The 15325-nt window shown below is 37.6% G+C and overlaps 1 protein-coding gene across 3 annotated transcripts in view; it reads right to left on the reverse strand.

The window, feature by feature from the left end:
• LOC111323480 (uncharacterized) overlaps positions 1-15039 on the reverse strand; it is a 17963-nt gene extending 2924 nt beyond the window's left edge. Inside the window, exons 1-7 of one of the 3 annotated variants that reach the window (XM_022926844.2) lie at positions 14941-15032; positions 12519-12732; positions 8105-8268; positions 2788-3061; positions 2278-2380; positions 1764-1822; positions 28-724 (exon numbers count right to left, since the gene is read on the reverse strand). In XM_022926844.2, the coding sequence (XP_022782579.2) occupies positions 28-724; positions 1764-1822; positions 2278-2380; positions 2788-3050 (1122 nt within the window). In that variant the 5' untranslated portion in view covers positions 3051-3061; positions 8105-8268; positions 12519-12732; positions 14941-15032. Of the gene's footprint in view, positions 1-27; positions 725-1763; positions 1823-2277; positions 2381-2787; positions 3062-4456; positions 5229-8104; positions 8269-12518; positions 12733-14940 lie in introns of those variants that run through there. The other 2 variants (XM_088739890.1, XM_022926846.2) reach the window with 2 other exon arrangements.
• Between the last annotated feature and the right edge of the window lie 286 nt (positions 15040-15325).

Genomic DNA, 15325 nt, shown 5'->3' on the forward strand with positions numbered 1-15325 from the left:
AGCTACAGAATGGATAAGAAAACCAACCTGGGAAGTATCAGGCTCCTCGTCTTCGACCTCCTTTTCCTCCTCTTCCTCTTCTTCTTCTTCTTCTTCTTCTACCTCCTCCTGTTCCTCTTGTTCTTCTTCTTTCGTCTCTTTTTCTTCCGCTTCTACAGTATCCCGTGCATCCTCGAAATCATCTGTCCCTGTCCCTGTTCCTGTTCCCGTAGTAGATACCAGTGTCTCGCCCTCAGTATCGATCTTTTCTGGCGGCGGACGTCTGGGTTTGAGTTTGATGACGTCACGGAGGATCGTGATCTCAGTATCGGATAATAACTTTTTCATCGCAACGCTGACCAGAGGAACCGTGACAAATCCTATCAGTGTTGGGGGAGGGGGTGGTGGAGGCGGGGGTGGGGGTGGAGGTGGCTCATTTTTCTTCTTTTTCTTCTTCTTATCGTCCTCTGGGGGTGGCGGTGGGGGTGGAGGCTCCGGTATATTGGTTATCATCATGTCTATCACTTTGAACGTCAGCGTCTGGTTTCCAAGGTCGTTGACGGGAATTTCGAACCGGAAACTCTCATACATGTGTGGATCACACGTGGTATGATACACTTCAGACTTGATTTTACCTTCGTGACCGTACTTGATTTCGAACTCGACGACAGGATCCGGTGGTTTGCCCGTGGATGGACGCAAAGGAAGGTCACCAAGACGAATTAAAGTCAATGTTAGGGTGGAGCTAAGAAGCAACAAGCCAGTATTTATTAACTCTTTCGCTCCCACGATCTCAATATCATAATCAAGGTTTACATTAACATTAGCCAATGAGCACTCAGAGTAAAAACAGGTAAACTATCAAAAGCGCGGGCGACAAGTCATGACTAGTTTTGGTTTTACGTCCGATTGGCTAAGAGGATGGCGCAAATTTTGTGGGCCAATCAGAGACCAGGGTTCTTGCACTTATTCAGGAACCCAATTCAAAGATTTTCAAGGACTTTTTAGGTCATTTTCAAGGACCATGGCTCTCAAATTCAGGGACTTTTTTTGCATTAAATAGAGCTAACAGAAATAAATAAAACATTTCTCGGACGGGGGATTTGAAAGAAAAACTCGTTTTCGCGATTTGTGCTAAAAACTTACACTTTCAACACCAAAAAGAAAAGAAATCTTCGACTTTGATTCATCTGCACTTCTTTTCAAGGACTTTTCATAAATTTTTAAGGACCTGAGACTAAATTCAAGGGTTTTCAGGTCCTTAGAAACAAAAAATTAAATTCAAGGACTTTCAAGCACTTTCAAGGAGCGCGGGAACCCTCACAGACTAAATTAATGCCAAATCAAAACAATCACCGATTACTTTCGACACTCCGAAGGTGTAGTCTGATCGTCCGGGTGAGTGTAGTCCTGAGAAGGACTGTTGTCGGTGGCAGTGACTGACGTTTCGACAACCTGTGCGGAAGTCATCATCAGAGTCAAGTGAATGATTGTTGTCAGTAGATTGTTGTTCTACTGACAACAATCATTCACTTGACTCTGATGATGACTTCCGCACAGGTTGTCGAAACGTCAGTCACTGCCACCGACAACAGTCCTTCTCAGGACTACACTCACCCGGACGATCAGACTACACCTTCACATGTTACCCCCGGGTTTAAACCATTTACTGCATTTCGACACTCCATTGAAAATTGCTCTATATATTACATTGTCTATTTTAGCTTTGTACTAAACAACCACAGAACACTTTATGTTAAACCGTGGTAACCACTAAACCTTACCTTAGCTGATAATAATGTAATGTAAATTCCAAACATCCTTTCCTTTCTATTGTTTCCTCCTAAGAATCAAGCGATTAAACCAAAGTAAGACACAGCCATATGCAAAACAAAAATGTCGAAAGTTCATTGTAGGAAGCTGAGATACTAAATTAATGATCTGATTATATTTCCAAAAATAAGATACAGTTAAGCCTCGCTTTCCAACCTCGTTCCCAGGGCCTTTTCCCTTAGTTTAGGGTGGGCCCCGCCCCACCCCCAGCTGAGGGAAAAGTCCCTGGGAACGAGGTTGGCCGCTTTCGGCACAGCCCTTTTAAGGGGACATCTCAATTCAAGAAATACAAACTTTTATCCTGACCGTAGAATTGCTCCTTTAAACAATACATTAACAATCCTCATGTAAGAGACTGGGTCTTTGGTTTATATTCAAAGCTGTTATTATTAAAAAAAAAAATATATGAAATATTTTCAAACCAACCGAAGTGGATTTGTCCTCAACTATTATCACGTGACTCACCGGTGGTATAACCGAGGTGGAACTAAGATCCATGTCCAGGCTATTCAGTAGATAGTCATCTTGCTCCTCCTCTCTAAGCGGGGGATATACATCGTCAGGAGACCTGGGAACAAAAATCAGGTTCTGCATTTTGTTTTGTGAACCACGATGAGGTGAGTGGGTGGTTTGGTCGGTAGGGGAGGGGACGGCAAGCATCAAATAGCGACAAGTGTTGTCTTGAAATTCATGGAGCCTGCGCCGTTTTTTAACCCAGGGTTGATAGGTAACATGGTGGCGCGAGAACATCGGTAACGTACTCGCCTGCGCTTGGTTTTGCCATTGGTTCGTTCTTACTGCACATTGACGTCATTTGTGACCTATCACTGAACAGACGCGGGGTAATATTGAATCTGTTTGTTAATGTTATATATGCAAAAATATAGAAACAAGAACTATGAGCTCTTTAGAACCGTATGGGTCATTCGTTCATTAACATTTCCACAGAAATCCCAAACGACGCGAGACCGATACCTGATTGGTCGTCTTGTTTCAGGCTGCACAGGAATGCTGTCAAAATCCACCACAGACTCATCCTGAATCAAGACAAAGGACTCAGAATCCACGTGGGCGAATCGGCGCGATTTGGTATTGGTAGTGACCTTAGCAGCAGCCGTCTTCTCTTTGTCCTTTTTCCCTTTTTTACTCCGGTACGAATAATAAATACCAGAGGCTGCTACAGTGGCGATCATAACACCACCGGTGATACCGAGAATTATTAAAATAAGAATTTCCATTGAGCTATAGTCTGCAAGAAGAAAGGGAAATATTACGTTTATCAAAAGCTAATCGATGGAAGAATTATGTTTCGAAGGGGCCGGAAGAAGGATGATTTGGGAAATTGTCATCTTCAGGTTGCACTTTTTTTTTCGATCTCGAGCTCGCGCAATTGTTTTTGTTGTGGCAGTTTTGTTTTTTTCCTTCGGTCAAGTACAAAAGCTAGATATCACAAAAAACTTCCTAAGTTTTTTCCCGGAGGAAGTACAAATTTTCTGATGATATGCAAGATTCGCCATTACCTTCCCACCCCCCCCCCCCCACCCTGCAAGGTGAAGCAAACTGTTCGCTTTTCCAATCATCAGCAAATCAAGAGACCAGTTGTTCTTTATCCCGGGGGCGGAGAACTGTCGAAGGATTTTGATTGGGTCGTGATAAGGCTCTGTAGAATTCATATGATACCCCTTCACTGCCAATCAATTTTCGATATTCCCCTTTTAAAACTCTGTTAGCAACGACTTATCTCCCCTCTCTCCCCATGAAAATCATTTGATCCTCCTAAAATCCTCTGAAGGCCCCTTCCGGGCGATAACCAATGACATGGTCACATTTATTCACTATTGTGACTGTTGGTGAAGAGTATATCTGATATAGACGATCACTCACGTCCATACGCCACTCGCGCACCATTCACGCGCCACTCGCGCGCTCTTCGCGCGCGTTTAATGCCACGCAATAAGGATGCGCAAGGTAATGCTTACAAGTTACTTAAATGTACAGCGTGGTTGAAATTCGATTAAAAGGAATGTAACTTTGTAGCTAGGGAAGGAAAAAAGGGCTATATAATGTTGTGCTACGCGTCCAATGTACACACAGGAACTATGACCTAAGATAGTGAACTGCTTGGCGAAGTCTGCCGGCTTATCTTCAAATCCATTTTCATAGGAAAAATCTTCTTTCGTTCCAATCCAAGGGAAGTTGTGGTTGATTTGCCATCTTTACAATAAATACTTATAACCAGATATCGCGGGATTTACTCCACGAATGAATTCAGCTTGGCAACCCTTGCAAAACCAACTTTTTTAAAAATATCATTCGCAAAAACAATGGTGACCAATAATAAGAACGTAACGATTTCTACAAGAAGAAACAATTTATGGTAAAATTTGTGTTCTCGTTCAGCTATTTCTAATAACACGTTTACGAGAGTATTTTCCAAATACTGAAAACTCTATCTGAACTATCTGTATTCTAGAAGGTGAAGTTGCTGAGAATATGTTTAAAATGTTTTATTTACACTGTATTCGTTCAAGCGATCGCGAAAGAATCGAACAATCTTACAAATAAAAAATTTAGCAGTTAACGCAATATTCTAACTGTTTCTCTGTCTGCCACTGCTTCGAAACGACGAAGCTGTAAAGCTCACCTTGAAGACAAAGTCCCTGTCTGTAAGCGATGCAAGAGTCCCTGTTTCAAGACATCCTCGCAGAAATTTTCGGTATCTAGACATCAAGCAACTGAATCGTGATAATCGAGGACTTCCGCTGATGTACTCGCTGCGAAAGTTTTAAATTAATCACAAAGTCCTTCTACCTAAGGGCTAAACATTTCTCAAAATAAGACTTGTGTGATCCTATCGAAATGAAATAGTTTCCCGTTAATTACAGTCTAGTTCTTTGACTATCGTTGTATATGTCGCAACAGCCTCCACAAACATGAAGATTCATTTATCGAAAACTGATCCGATATGAAAATAACAACATCTCCATTGTTTTTGGAAAATGAATAGTATTGATAATTCTGTCTCTTTTAATTAAGATTTATTTATTTCTGCATGGAGCTGGGATGAAAGAACGGTCAATATTTTCAAAACAAATTTTACCTTAAAATAATTGACAGGGTAAGAAAATTTACGCAAGAATCTTCAGATTGAAATAAAAAAAGCTCTTTTACACTTTCGTAATTGTTGAACATGCGCTGGTTATTCTGTAAATTTCTCTTTCTGATTTTGAATTGAAGTGCCGGGGGTAATTCACGTTCGATAATCCGTAAACAATTTTTTTTAATTATTTCGTTAACACCAGAAACAAATAAATATCTCTACTGGAACACTGGACGTTTATGATAAAACGAACAACATAGGGTTCTTATGATATTTATTGAAACGTTGATGGAAAAGAGGACGATTTTCGATCTCTTAAAATACATTTTTTAATCTCGAAAAGGAAATCATTTCTTTAAGTGTTTTTTCATTTAATTTCCTCTATACACTCTAGATTATCTAGCGACTTATCTATCCAAAAGGGTTTTCTTCGCATGGCTGCGCATTTAAAATTTAGTCAACTGCTTTATTTTTCCGAACGGAGCCTGACAGAACCAACCCGAGACGCAAACTTTCAGAATATCGCCCTTCTCTCTAGACGAAATGAACATGCTGAGCTATTAATTTAACAAAAGTACATTATCAAACCATCTGAACTTTTTATCTTAATTATCTGAGGCTCTATTGTAAAAAAGAAAATGGCTTGTGGAAAAATATGCGCTGAATTTCGACGAATCAAGTTTTTGCAGACGCTATGGATAAAGGAAAAACAAATTTGGCAAGGCTTCCCCTTTAAAAGGAAGTGTTGAAATAGAAACCATTATATTTGTCTGTTTGATCATTTGTGCCAACTTCACGAAGAAAAATCCAGTTAAATGAATTTAAATTTAACAGTAGCATTGATTACGTTTGCATAACAAGTACACTTACGACAAAAACGAAAATCTCAGATCACTGTTCAGCGTCAAATTAAAAACCAAAGCTTTCAGTGTCCACCATAGAAAAATCCGAACAGGTTGCAATGTTACCACTGCATACTTAATGTATCATTAAAATTTAAAGCGATTGTATATGTTATAAAAGAACATTTCGAATATCCCACCGTTGAGTATTTGTTTCAAGGGGAAAAATAGTTTTAAATAGGTCGTCAAAAACAGGAAGAAGAAAAAAACAAGTCCTTCAGAAAACTCTCGACGACCGAATACGTTTTTCTTAGAGAAACAGACTTTTTCATTACAAATATACAGTAACTTAAGTTTCCAATAAGGTTTTTTACGTAAGGGAACTCTCTTCCATATGCACGCCTAAACTTTTTTTTTCTTACAGCCAAGACATCTGATTACAAATGTGCTCTTTCATTCTCCATTTTCGTGTTTATAGACAGGTTCAAAAGAGGATTATCCTCTCTTGACATGTTTAAATGCAATCTTTAACCGCTTTACAGAGAACAATTACAAACCATAGGCCATGTACTGCGCATGCTCAAGTAAATGTATGAAAAAAATGGGGTTTCGAGGCCAGTGGTGTGCGAACCTTCCTACAGCGTGACAAAGAAATCAGATTGTGAGGGCTACTGTCGCTTTCATTTTCTTTTGTAACCTTGGAGGAGACTGAAACTTAGCGAGGGCCGTACTCCCCGAAATCGGGGGGTGGGGGGGGGGGGCGGGTAAGCGGGGAGACTGTCGCCTCGTTCCAAAATCTTGACCCTTTTTCAGACCTGAATTCTGAATGATGTACTGGTTTGCAAATCCATTGCCATACAGTGCAACTATGCTTCGCATCAGTAACAAGCTAAAGAATCGATCAAATTAACCAGGACTTGCTTCAGCTTAAATGATATATTTTGATCACTTCTCAGTCAATTATCAAGAGTTGAAAAGAAAAATAACATCGTTAGACCATAGTCTTATAGTCTTCTCAGAGAGCACCTCCTTTCCCCACCCCACCCCCACAGACTTTGGAAATCGTCATGAACACTCCGACCAAATAATAACCCATAGTCGCTACTGTAGTAAAGAGTATTTGAGACAGAAAAAATTTTTAAAAAACTCTAATTATTCCAGTGAATAATGAATTTTTTATCAGTTTACAGCCGTTTCAAATGAAACTTAAAGCATTCAATTCTCTTAAAACCAAACTCCTTTGAGTGAAAATTAAAATTGATCCATTGCAGTGCAAACAATGTAAGAAAAAAATTTTTTTAGCCAATTTTAGCTCAGCAATAATACTTAGGAATTGATAATGAGAGTAACCTGCGTGAAAATTTTTATCAAATTTGGGTTAACGCCACAGGGCAGCAAGAATTTTCGCGAAAAAAAAAACTCACATTTTAATTTGGGGAGTTATTCTTCAAGCTGTTCTCATAAGCGATTCTGGACTTTAATAGTAGGGATTGTTAGGTAAAGAAAGTTGTTAACTGGAATATTGCGGCCAAAATATGTTCGGCCGTTCAGTCTATCGACATCAGCTTATTTCAATGACGTCAATAATCCCGGATTTGTGGTTAACTCTATCGGCTGGAAATTTTTGCATGATTTTCTTTTTTCTCATATGTATCATATCATGTGAATTACTTTTTTCGATACAGAGGAAATTTCAATAGCCTTCTATTTCGAGCTTCATTTTGCACGGGCCAAATAAACAAAATGAAATGAGAAAAAAAATTCCGCTTTAATGATTAGCAAATATCTGCAAATACGAGTCGTGTGTGTGTGTGTGAGTGTTTTCAAGCGAACTGCAGTCATCTTCATATATTATTTATCGCAGGCTGCGTTTTTCTTCGAGTTACATTAATCAACATTTCCTAATCAATGACAACCTTTCTTCTGCATGTTGTTCCAAGAACAAGACTGCATTCTGTTTATTATTTCATGTTTTCTGTCCGCTGCTAAACTTTTATAATACTTGTATAAGACTTACTGATTATTATGCACTCTTTCACGTTAGATGTATGCTTTAAAATGCTACAGATTCTTTCCATTTGTAATGAAATATCGAGGTAAACCTCACAAATATCCAATAACCTGAAATTAGAATTTTGATCTCGGGTAGATAAATCAATCGAAGACCTACAAGGGAAGATTCCTCCATCTCGTACAAAAAACGGTATCTTATGAGGGCAAAGTGGCGAAATGCTGAAGTTGTTGGCAATTTTCAAACTTATTTTGAGATCGGAACTTCGCGGTCGCCTTCCACGGAGTTGTTATTTTAAACCTTGCATAACATGCAAGTAAAAATTGGCTTTTGACTTACCTACTTTAGTGATCTCTCAACTAATTCGTTCAACTACGGGAACCTTTGGGTTTCCCTTTGCTTGTTATCTTGTTACACGGTCACTTCAAGCAATCGAATTCTTTGGCGGAGAAGAAATTCAGGCCATTGTTGGAGTTTTGTCGACCCGCTTAAAATCCCGTCACCTGTTTCAATCAATAATAATAAGAAGAACAAATGCGATCATATCGCTAAACTTGCAAACAGCTGGGAGGTATCAACATAAATCACAATACAGAAGTTTCTATTCACTTTACACGACGCTCGGTAACTTAATTACGACTGGTTTTCAAAAGATCTTTGAAATAAGAATTTTTGGATTCAAATCAGTGAAAACTGCTACAACACAGAAAATCTAGAAATAAAGATTAACATCTGTGGGAGGTTGAATGGAACTAATTTTGCTCGGAATAGGAGTAAACAAGAACCATTTTCTGGCGTGGTTGATAGAAAGAGTTATTACAATTCTGTTTTGTTCGATCATTTAGATATTTTTGTACATCTTTCAGTTTCAGAGTTAAGTCGTAAAAAATGCTATCACTCAAGGCTTATTACGAAGGTTCAACAACGAATAAACAAAATGGACGTAGAAAGTTTCAGCTTTAACTGGAGTTAAGGACTTCTTAAAAGTCCTCTTCTGCAGTTCAAGTGAGAAGTTTATTTTGCTTTTACGACCGACCTGGGAGTCTTTACAAAGAATTATTGACCTCGGTTGCGTTTCACAAACAGAAGTAGCGAGGGATGGTCGCGAAACGAGGTTCATAAATTAGGTGTTTAATGAATTACTTTAGGGAGTGATGCGAGATATTTGTTAGAATAATTCATGCCCGTAAATCACGATAAAATGTGATGGATCACACGAGCTATTCTCACTAATTTAAACACAGAATATCGTGTGTTTTTTTTTTTTTCATCACAAGATTATTTTGTTGTGTAAAAAACATATTTTAAGTATTGGTATATTCCTTCAAGGCAAAGAGCTCGTTAGAGAGGTCAAGCGTTTCATGTTTAGTCGCAAACAAATTTTCGTCTTTTCTTAAATAAAGCGATAACTTTCTTACAGTTCAATAGCTATAGCGCAATTTCTAACGAAAAATAAATCAGGATCATCGAAAAGGGGAAAGCTAGCATTTTGTGTCATGCGATAAACTGGATAATCGTTACGTACATACATGCGTGGAGAATGATATACATGGTGCATATAGAAATGGAATTTCTGACAAGAGAAGTCGACTTCATCAGTGAATGAAAAGGGTGAACGCCTGGCCACTTATTTATCAAAATGACTGAGTGGCACGAAAGGTGAGTAACGCGGTGTCAGTAACTGATTGGCGAGATCATACACACGAAAAAAATTAATAATAGTGATAATGAAAGGCGTTTCGGTTCATAAATTGACAAGGATAACAAGTTTAGGTTTTAACTAATAAGGTCCCCAAAAAGGGATGAAAAACTTACTAATCAAACAAGGTTGACCAAAACTACAGCTTAGATCAGGCTATTTCAGGAGACCTGAACTCCAACGCAACTACCACGCTGAACTAAAAGGCATTAGCTTTGATTTCTGCTGATCAAAACATCTTTTAAATAAATAATAAATGAATAAATAACTTTATTTAACGAGGGAAGCACTTTGCAGTCGTAGACTGAGAAACCTGTTGCCCCCTTTTCAAGGTAAGCCGCGAAAAAAAAAATTTTTCCCATTTCAACAAGTTGCATATGGCAAAGTGGGAAATACCGTTTTGGTTAAAACCTGCGTTTTTTGGGGGCGTTTTAACCTCTTGACCTTCAAAAGAGTATGCATCTAATTTCTTCTTACAACATCAACCCTGAATCACTCACTAAGATCACGAGAATAGCGGGAATAATCACCGACTAAAGAAGCTCTTGATTGTTAATCAAATTCTCCTTTTCAGCACCTTAGGAAATGTATAGAGAAGAGTATGGAGAATATGCATACTGATGTTAGGATGGGAAGGGTTGATGGACGGTAATTTCTTCTCCACTTCACGTGAAGTCCGAAACTTGCAAAAACAATTTTCTGCCTAATCGGTGGTGATTTTTTTTTCTCTAGAGACAATTCTTTAGATTAGCTGATTTTCAATAAAATTAGAGCCTACTTTCAATTCTATCGGAATAATCGAACGGTTCAATAAACTGTTTCGTTTTCCAAAGACTTCGCGCTCATCAAAGTGGGTCGGTTGGTTGAGCCAAAAAAATAAAATGGGAGGGGAACGAAAAAAAAAAGAATTTTCCGAGAGAATGTGATTTGAGGAAAAACTTGCATTGACGTGTTCCCCTGTTAATTGCTGTCTTTACCCAAGGGCTTCCATTCGAAGGCACTGGCTGGAAAATCAGATACAAACCACTTTATTCAAAAGAATGACACCTGCTGTAGAAAAGTTGTTCAGTCATTTTTTCAAAGGAGTGTATCCGGAATTTTTTCTTTTCGTAGCTTTGTCAAAAGAGAGATTCGATTGGGCAATGATGAATAAAATGAACCATTTTGAGGGGATTATCTTAGATAAAAAAATGACGACTATCAAGGGTATGAAGATAACTGGCACCCTTAGGAACGCTTCTGACCTTCTCATTGTCGCAAACTTTTGAACGTATCGCGCAGAAATGTCTCGAAAGCAACTTGTTTATGAATTCCTTCACCAAAGTTTTGTCAAAGTAGAGCTTCTCGAAGTATAAAGATAAACAACCCTTGTAAACTATGACCTCCTCATCGTCATTAGCTCTCATCCATATCACAAAGAAAAATCTCGAAAGCAACTTGTTATTGAATTCTTTTGCAGAATGTTGCGAAAATAGAACTCCTTGCTTCGAGATAATTGTGTTCATCGCAATAACTGCCTGCTTTTATCTTGCTTATGGCTAGAATTCATGATGCTATCAAACATTTCGGCGCAGATCTTCCAATTTTCGATGGCACTTGAGTTGCTAAAGAGCGGTTTTCGCGAAGTTTTTGTTCGAAACAATTCTGAAATAAGCCTAATTGCTACACAGGCTACGCAATACAAAACAGCATTTCACCCAAAAGTTCATCCCCTTCAGCTGGTTCAATGATCGTTTGACAAGAATAGATTCTCGCCTCCTTTGAAATCTCTTTTGCCACAAGAATGTGTTACTGACATTCGGTTATTTTTTATTTAGGCTGTCATGGATAAGCACCTTGACTTTGCAAAATCTTTAAATTGCGTGCACAAAAAAAGTTCACTGGACATTTAAATGCCCGATACGAATCATTAAGCCTTTTGCTCATGCAAGAAAGCGTACATCATTGAAATTCCAGATTAAATACCGCACCTTTTGTTACTTTAGTTCATTTTCAAACACATGCCGATCACTTTGGACACAACTACTGTGCAAATATTTCAAGAATTATAACCCTGCTGGTAGAATATGCGAGCAAATGACAATTTTTGGGAAAAGCAGATGGGATAAATCGAAGTTATAGAAAACAATCAGCTAATTACCATATGAAGTTAATCGAAACAAAACGCCCGAAAGCACGATATTTTAAAGCTATTTGAAGCGATATAAGACTGTATGAGGGAGATTAACTCACATTAGAAGGTTCTTAGAGAAATGTTTAATTGTTTCAAGGCTTTCTTCGTTAGTTCTTAACTAACGCTAAAACGCGCCGAAGTTTCTTTCCAACAGGACATATTTAGCATAAATTATCTCGACAATTCTTGGCGGGCGATTCTTCAAAAGAAAACTCGCAAAAAGAAAACAACTTCCTCTCCAGAAGCTCTCATTAGTTTATCAAAAAGCGAAAATGAAGAATTAAGCTTCAGTTTTTCATATCTGCCTAATATCAACCAAGTTGTCTTTTTCAACTTCCTATGATTATTTTTTTTTGCGCTAATTTATGCAACCTACACTAAGTCCATCCCCATTGTATGCATGGGTGAATCCTTCCCGAGGGTTCGCAAACTAGGACGTTTTACGCCAAAATTTTCTTTTCACATCAGTTTAGGACCAAAAACACACCCAGTTGAGTGAGATTCGACCTAAACTCGTTTGAATTTAAGTGTCGCGATTAAGTTGTGCAATAATTTGCTCACAGAGGAATCACTGTTTACACTGGTTAGTCACCGAGCGACGAAATCTGAGGTGTCTTTGGATGAGCTTTTACAGGACTTTGAATTCCTCGCGATTCAGTAATCTTTAAATAAATTATTGAAATTGTCCTTCAGCAATTTACAGGGTAAGCTCAAAGAGTGAATTATTCTATCAGATGTTGTTTAAAACATTTGTTTTTATCAGCTGAGTGATGGTGAATCATTTCGCTTTGAAAACATAGACGTCTCAACAATATATTCAAGAACATCAAAACTGACTCGAATAAACTCGACACTCAAACATGGTTTGCTTTTTAACTCACCTCGAAACGCTGCTTACATCTTTAAACGATTAATGACAACCAAGTAAGCTTTAAAATTCCGTCTCTTACGACAAACGTGTCCGCACTGGGTTAGTTGCTAATTAAGGGAGACTGAATAAATTTTCCACACTTGAACTCTCTTTCCAATGTTCTTTTGTAGTTGTAAGTACCTTTTGTGGTCTTCTTTATAAATGTTCAACTCCCTAGGGTGAGCCTAAGGAAAAAATAAATAATAATAATAAAAAAAAATAATAATACAGGGAAATTTTTAAGGTTACTTTTGTGAAAAAACTGGTTTAATTTTGTACAAATGTATCAAACGAGTTGTTAAGAATTTTGCTCACTTTGGTTCGACAGAAATATTCTTTTTCACAGAGACGGATGATGGATAATTTGACATGATATTAAAAAATTTAAATACTTATGTATTATAACTGCTTTGGCGATTTTATGGTTTATAGCAAAATCAAGTTCAAAATATTATTTTTCTTTTAAGCCATGAGGCAAGTTTGAATCATTGATTCCCCTTCACCAAACTATTTTAAGATTCAAGGGGTATGTTCCGATAAAACTGGCGCTGCGTCAGTGGGGGATATTTCAGGATAACTTGGTTTTTATCAACTGAGTCGATGAAACAAATTGGTCTCCGTAAGGAGTTTCTTTATAAAGCTAACGTTTCAAGCGTTAGCCCTTTGTTAGAGCGATTTGTAGAGTGCTAACGCTCGAAATGTCAGCTTTACAAATTATTCACGGTGGCCAATTTACGCCAACAACTCATTCGATAAACCAAACTAGATTTAAAGAGTACACCGACGCGATTCTGTTTACGTCAATAGATGAACGTTTCCGGCCACAATCTTAAAAATAGTTGGATTCGAAGAGATTTGTTTGTTCGTGTTCCTGTTTTAAACGAGGAAAGCTTCGTAAATGCTGGCGTTGCAAAATCTCCGATCATCGGAGTAACAACTGTTTGAGACTAGTAAACGTCTCTTTTTCTATGCTTGGGAGTTTGGCAGGCTAATCATTAGATCGGCTCTAAGAAAATGCGGAAAATCACTTAACGGTTAATTAGAATTATTTTTAAAATTCAACAGTCATTCTTACCAAGCAGTATCAAAACTCACGGAAAACGTTTTTCTGGTGATGAAAGCGACCTTTGTTACGAAAATTCACTAAATAGGTCATGTGCATCGAAAAAGGTTGATTTGTTGAAATATTTTTCACTCGATTATTTGTTTCCAAAGATCGGCGAAAAGAATCAATTTTGATTGAAAATCTACTATTTCTAATAAATTTCGATTGCCTTGAACATGAAAAGTAGCAGTAATTCTTAATTATTTAAACAGCATAGTTTATGTTAGCGGGCATAAATGACTCTGAGTCGGGTCCAAAACATATTTATGCCCTCGAACATAAACTCCTTTTTTTTTAAAGTTATTCCAATTAGTAATTGTTTTTCCTGTGTGCACTGTTTCTGTTGTTTACATTAATTGACAAAGCAGACTGCAAGACTTACAAATGGTTTTTGATTAGATTTTGATCCGTGTAAAGCTCCCTGAACACGACAACCTTGCAAAGTTTACAAAGACCAGTGCACTTTGAGAAAGGCGAAAAAATGCAATTGATTCCGCTCTCAGATAGAGGAACTTAATGCTCATGCCCTGATTGTGTTCATGAAAAAATCAATTACCACCATAACTACAGTCAAATAAAGAAAAATTTGCGCGCATTTCCAGCATATTTTGGCGGGAGCAAGGTATAACCATGAATGGCAGCATCGGGTTTTACAGAAAGACATTCTGTAAAAGATTCGAATAGAATCATTTCAAAATTTTCACTTAAATGTTTGAAAGAAAATCAGTCTGTGGAAATTCAGAGGTTTATCTCAATGTGGGTTTGATATTTTAAAATATGCGTATGAACTACTACCATAAATATTTTGCATAATAAATTGCCAAGTAGGTGAAGTATTTTTAGTCAAGACGGTGAATTGTGGTGATATTGGAAATTAAGTCTTTTTTTTTGATAGACTCCAGTAACGAGCAATAATTTTAAGTAGACACTTCTTATTTTGCTTGTTTTAAAGCTTACCATTAATATGAGTTACTATGAAATTGTTTTTTATTCTTTACGCATCAGTAGTCGTGAAGCAATTCCGTGTAGGAAGCGACCGTTTTAACATCCATTTGAGCATGGAAGAGTTTTAGCTGGAGCACAAATGTTACTGCGAAACTAAATCTATTATTTTAGTTTTCAATAATCACAATTTGCAAGCGAACATGAATATCCACTTACAGACAATTCCGTTATAATGACACTGCAGATTATAGCCAATTTTCAAGGGAGCAAGTTTAACAGCCACATACTAGACGTGTAAATATCTTTAAAACGTTAATTCTATCAAAATGCATTAAATTCTCACCTTAATTTGTACCGTGGCTCGTTAATTCGTACAAACTGAATCAAAGACTTTCAAAACTGGCGCCATGTTTTGAAGTTGTAACATCACGCTTCAGTGAAGAAGCCTCGACGCGGCGCATTCAACGCTCATAAATGAATTTAAATAAGTATCAAAGACTAAAGGCAGTTCAGAAAATATATATATTACCAAAAAATTAAAGTGATGGAAGCCTCAACGAGAAGAAGCTGTAGTTTGAATATTGAAGACGATATATTTCCTTTTCTTTTTGACACGGTTAAAAAGATGGTTTAATTTCCTTCCTGTTTCGTCGGAAGGAAATTGCTCTAAACCTATATCGGATACTTACTTAAAGTGTTTGGAGTTGCATTTCTCGCTATTTCAATGC

This window comes from Stylophora pistillata, chromosome 12 (assembly GCF_964205215.1).
Source record: "Stylophora pistillata chromosome 12, jaStyPist1.2, whole genome shotgun sequence".
NCBI lineage: Eukaryota > Metazoa > Cnidaria > Anthozoa > Scleractinia > Pocilloporidae > Stylophora > Stylophora pistillata.